Source organism: Salminus brasiliensis, chromosome 19 (assembly GCF_030463535.1).
Source record: "Salminus brasiliensis chromosome 19, fSalBra1.hap2, whole genome shotgun sequence".
Taxonomy (NCBI): Eukaryota; Metazoa; Chordata; class Actinopteri; order Characiformes; family Bryconidae; genus Salminus; species Salminus brasiliensis.
Window position 1 is genome coordinate 10883010 of NC_132896.1, and position 5604 is coordinate 10888613.

The window sequence follows — 5604 nt, forward strand, 5'->3', positions numbered from 1 at the left end:
TTTTCACGCTCGCTTTTCTGCTCTGGCGCGCGGCTAATTGTAAAATTGACTTTTCACCTCGTGCAGGAGGCTTGAAGAGGGTCTGTCTTGTTCCTCGCGAGTGTCATTTTCGCCCCTCTGAACAGAGCGAGCTGAAGTGGGATCTGCAAAAAGTGTCGCGCTGAGAAAAACGAGAAATAAACGAAAACAAACCAAAAGTGCAAAAACTCGTCTGGGAACCGCAGAGTCAGTGAAAACGTAGAAAAATACAGAAGGGGTCTCTGGTGGGAGTCGTAAGGCAAACAGTGAATCTCTACGCTGCGTTTCAGCCGCGGCTTGCGCTAGTAGGAGTCGAAGGGGAGCAGGGTGGGGTGGTAGCTGTAAACCACGTCCGCCTGCACGAAGCCATAGTCCTCCGGGGCCGCCGGGCTGCCGGGCTCCGAAGCGCAGTAGGACGGCGACGAGGCAGACGAGCACGCGCTGGACGACCAGGAGCAAGCGTCGCTACCCGGGCTGTGCGGAGGGGCGGCTCGCGCCCTATCGTGGATGCGGATGGTCTCGGAGAGCGCCCAGATGTAGTTGTGCGCAAAGCGCAGCGTCTCGATCTTGGTGAGCTTGGTGTCGTCCGGCAGCGCGGGCAGCACGCTTCGCAGCGCGTCCAGTGCACCGTTCAGGTTGTGCATGCGGTTGCGCTCGCGGTCGTTCGCCTTTAAGCGCCGGCTCTTCTTGGCCACGTGCACGGTGGCGTCGGGGCGAGCGCGAGGACCGCGGCGCTTCTTCTTCTGCAGGGGCTCGTGCTGCTCGTGCTCTTGTTGTTCTTGCTGCTGCTGCAGCAGCGCATGATCGTGTGCCGGGGAGGTGGCGCGCGAGTCCTCGTCGTCAGTGCCGGTGAATGAGTAGTCACAGCTCGAGGAGTCGACGTCAGAGAACACGCTATCCATTGCTGTGCACATGGCTGCAGATCTGCGGGACACAGGAAGGGACAACACACGGTAAGTAACCGAAGCAAATCTGTCAGAGATGGAGGAAAACAGTGGAAGAAATGTCTCGTGCAGCAGAAGCCGCAGCAGTAGTGTGCGCGTACCTGCTGAGAGTTGTGGACACGCGGGGAAGGAGATGAGAGGATGAGTCTCGGTAGGAGTCAAAGTCCCGCAGATAAGAGTTAGCTTTGCGTTTCAAACTCGTTGGCACGCGCCCGTCTCGCTCTTGTTCCTCAATCAGCTCGCGTGAGCCGGTGAGCTTGGCACACGACTGGCCTCACTTACCTTATATACCCCGATAAGACAATGCACGCGCACCCCCCTGCCCCCCACTCCTGTGGCATTTTCGTGCAGGATGAATGAATGGGCCGCAGCAGGTCTGCCCCGTGCCGCGCGACTATCTCATTAGCATAATTTATGCCCGTTGTTTGCTCTCACTCCGGAGCGTGCCTCTAATCACAGCCAGCCAATCGGAGCGCTCGAGCGTTCGCGGAGCCACGCGCAGAGACCGGAGAGCTTTGAGTTAAAGAAAAAAAAAAACTGAAAAGAAAAGAGGAGCACAGCGCCCCAGGCCAGGCACACTCTGCCCCAACCTCTCTCTCTCTCTCTCTCTCTCTCTGCCCCTTTCTTCTCTTTAGTCTGGTCTAAACCTACACAAAGTCCCAAAGCCTCAACACAACTACTGCTGTTACTGAATATTAACACTTATCCACGTGTATTTTAATTACTATATATATATATATATATATATATATATATATATACATATATTTATATCTATCTATTTATCTATATATCTATCTATCTATATATATATCTATATATATATATTGTGTGCGTGTGTGAGTTGAGTTTGTTTATTTATTTATTCATCCAAAAGTTTTAAAGTATTGATAATCGGTAACAGCAGTAGTTGTGCTAAGACTTTGTGTAAGAGAAGTATATGTCCCTCTCTCTCTCTCTCTCTCTCTCTCTTTCTATATATATATATATATATATCATATAAATTCAGCAAACATAAAGAGATACACAGTTTCAGTTTGCAGTTTGTTTCCTGGGTTAGATTTATTCCAATTATATATGATACAACACTAGTGAAAAAAACAATAGTGAAAAACAAACAAACAAACAAACAAATAATCGATAGACTACTGGTCTGGTGTTTCTGATAATAGATGCTGCCGGTCTTAACCATGCTGGACTCTTCAGTAAAGACTGTTCACCCCAGATGCTGAACAGCGTAAACACTCTAGTGTTCCTCCAAACCCAGCTGAACAGAAATGATGATTCTATAGATGAACTGAGGGAGAGGGTGTGTGTGTGTGTGTGTGTGGGGGGGGGGGGGGGGGCATGTATAGATTGCTCTACAGCATCACCTTAATGTTCATCTGTTCAGTAGTTTCAATTTGAGCAATGACAGAAAACACGAGCAGGCAAACACTCCATTATGAGCTCGTGCACAACTGTTGCTCTGAGCTCATTCCTCATCTCTGACCGCAGCAGATGAAGCGCTCCGTTAAATCACCGCCGCAGCGTCTCTTCAGGTTTATTTAAAGACATCTTTATGAGACAGCCGTACAATTGACCATTAATTATTCCATTTATTCCATTGCCAGCATCTCGCAGCCCTTTGGAGAGCGGTGGAAGGGGGCAGTGGTGAGGGCCAGTTTGAGGAGAGACCTGCAGGGCCTTTCTCCCTGCGCCATTATGAGGAGAGAGAGAGACAGTCATTTATAAATAATTACACAATGTTTAGAGTCTTCAGGCATGTATAATATATCAAAGCGATTAGAAGGTGAATTGTTCCATTGTGCTCTTCTCGCCTCTCTCCTTTTCAGCTCTCCATCGGCCTTGTCCCCCGTCCAAATTCTGCGCCTCAGCGCCTTTTGTCACTCATTTTTTTTCTCCCTCAGTCTCTCGCCCTCACTCTCTCACTCTCTCTCTCTCTCCTTCTTTCTCGGCCTGCAACACTCCAATAGCATTATTCTCATTCAAATAGTCGCAGCGTGAACAAAAGCGCACGTTTGTGGCCTGAAGTGAACCACATCCAGAGCTGAAACATGAAGATGTGGCGCAGCTACGGGCCTGAATGAGTGATTGACAGAGAGTTATATATTTATATGTTTTACTTTCATCTTACCTGAATAAAAAAAGCACGAGCAGCTTTCCCTTGCATCCTGGCTGCGCTCCTGGCTGCACTGCGTGCGCAGTTTTGTGCGTTTTGTTTTATGGCGAGTGGTTTTAGTGGTTTTAGTGGTTTTAGTGGTTTTAGTGAGGCAGAGATGGATTTTATTATCACAGCACCAACCTGTCAGCAATAACTTCAAAGCAGAGAAACAGCTTGAACGCCCATTTCAGGTTTTAGTCGAGGCATCAGGGAGAGACGCGCGGCCTTAGTGCTCTTATAAAGTGATAAAAGTAACGGTTTTACAATATGACTGATTTCCATGGAAATGATGGATGGAAAGAGGGGTTCTGCTGGAAGAAGGGGGCGGAGGGTGGGGGCAAGAGGGGTGGGTTTTCTTGCCCCACAGTTGAGAAGGGTTGCCAAGGAGATTTTGACAGGATTAGGCCCAAGTGCACGGGATCTTATTGCATTTCAATAGCAGCAGCACGTGAGAAAATGAAACAAGCGCATTAGTGAAAGAGGCTCAGAGCTGCTTCCCCAAGAGCAAACTTCACACCCAGCCTCGCGAGGATGCGCACTGCTCACACACGAGGCTGCTCCCTCTCACAGGCCGAGCGAGCGCGAGGGTGAGGGAGGAATCACAGCTTTGAGGGTATCTCAACTTTGCAGTGCACACAGGGTGTATGTGTGTGTGTGTGTGTGTGTGTGTGTTTGTGTGTGTTTGTGTGTTTTACACGGTCCCCCTCTAACTACTCCCCTGCAGAAGAAGCGCGTCACCGGGGCGTGTGTGTGGGTGTGCGGGGACGCGCGCTTTCTTTCTTCTGCGGGAGAATGCTGCTAAATGTATTTCATATTGAGGCGCGCGCTCAGCCCCCGAATTAAAATGCAATTTTGCGTCTCTGGTGCAGCATTAATCCGCGGGTATTAACGCGATTACCGCGCGCAAAAGATCTTTGAGTCAGAAAGTCTGATAGAAGTTTTCACATGGTAATCCCCGGAATAATCCCTTCCCCTGGCAGCTCCAGGGCCAGCAGGCCTTTTCTCCTCGTGCAGGACGCGGGCAGGGCCAGAATGGGGGCCATTACTTTTCAATGATAATTAATTCCTTACTCCAGTGCCTCAATTGTGGAGAGATGGCACTCCCCACATCAGAAAAGCAACACCCCCCGGACACACACACACACACACACACACGCATAGATACACACACACGCCTGCACACACACACACACACACACAGTATGTTTGTAGATGTATTAAAATGAGAATGAGAATACGAAAACAAAACGGCTTTGGCAGCAGCAGCAGCGACTGAAGGCAACATCTTTGTCACTGAGTTTGTTTTTTGTTCTTTTTTTCTGCAGTTCTGTCAGTTTTTTTATATTTATTAAATATGCTTTTAGCAAGTTTTTATATAACATTTATTTATTTTTGTATTTATTTATTTGTTTATTTGTTTGTTTGTTTATGCTACTTACCCACTCACAATACATACAGGTATTTATATGTATGTATGCGTGTATATATTTATTAATGTTTTTTAATCATAGTACATAACCTACTTACACGCTTTGTTTGTTTGTTTATGTACGTATTTGTTTGTTAAACTACCTACTCGCAATATTTATTTATTTATTTATTTATTAACTTACAATAAAATAACTAAGACTTAGACTAAACAATATTTATAATCACTAAAAATAACACGAACATAAATCAACCGTCTGTTCTGTTCCATTGTTTACCGTGGTACTTTTAATTTGTAAAATAAATGTTATTTTAAGTTGTAAAATAAAAGTTTACCACAGGGAAAATTCATATATTTTTAAGTTCACTGCTAAAAAATTAACTTTGGTAAACTTCTTTTTTTTTTACACTAAAGCAATAATTAAAAAACGTGCACATTTAGATCTAATTTTAAACATATGAAATTTAAGAATATGATTTCTTGATTTGCTGTAAAGCTGAACTACTTGAAGTTGACACTGTTGACACTGTTTTGCAATGATGCTCATATAACTAATAGAAAATGCCCTTAATGCTGTAACCTGTAGAAGCTGCTCTCTGGACTGGAACCAGAAAGACAGGTAACTAATAGTGGTGGTTTTCCCAGGTGTGCATCTACACCTACACAGAGATGTTTATATATTTCCCTGCTTGAGCTCACCTGACTCAGCTGTTCATGCAGAAACCTAGAAAAGGTTCAAACCGGTGTTTTAAAGCAGACACACTAAAAAGGTGCTGGACTAAATGGACTTATGTTGGATGTGTACATCACCTGTACATTCAAATAAAGTGCATGACATCCCACAGTCTCGTCTTCCAGTTTACCTTTGAACATAACCGTGTTGATGCAAATCTGCTTTATTGATTTCTTACATTTCCTTTTACAGCACACGCCAGTAAAGGGTACAGTCCAGGAGCAGGGCTGTAGCAGATCATAATTATATCCTCCACTGGCAGCAATATGGAGATGTTGGACTTATGTTGCAGACCGTTACTTCTGTATATCTGGGA

At 45.7% G+C, this 5604-nt stretch overlaps 1 protein-coding gene across 1 annotated transcript; it reads right to left on the reverse strand.

The window, feature by feature from the left end:
• Positions 1–320: 320 nt before the first annotated feature.
• On the reverse strand, positions 321–1100 carry neurog1 (neurogenin 1). Its single transcript, XM_072663938.1, has 2 exons — positions 1064–1100; positions 321–942 (listed from the first exon to the last, which is right to left on the reverse strand). Exon 2 carries the CDS (start codon positions 930–932, stop codon positions 321–323), a length of 612 nt encoding a protein of 203 aa, XP_072520039.1. The 5' UTR covers positions 933–942; positions 1064–1100.
• Positions 1101–5604: the final 4504 nt, after the last annotated feature.

Excerpts from the sequence above, each read along its gene's own strand:
- neurog1 (XM_072663938.1), bottom strand. The coding sequence starts at position 932 with ATGTGCACAGCAATGGATAGCGTGTTCTCTGACGTCGACTCCTCGAGC.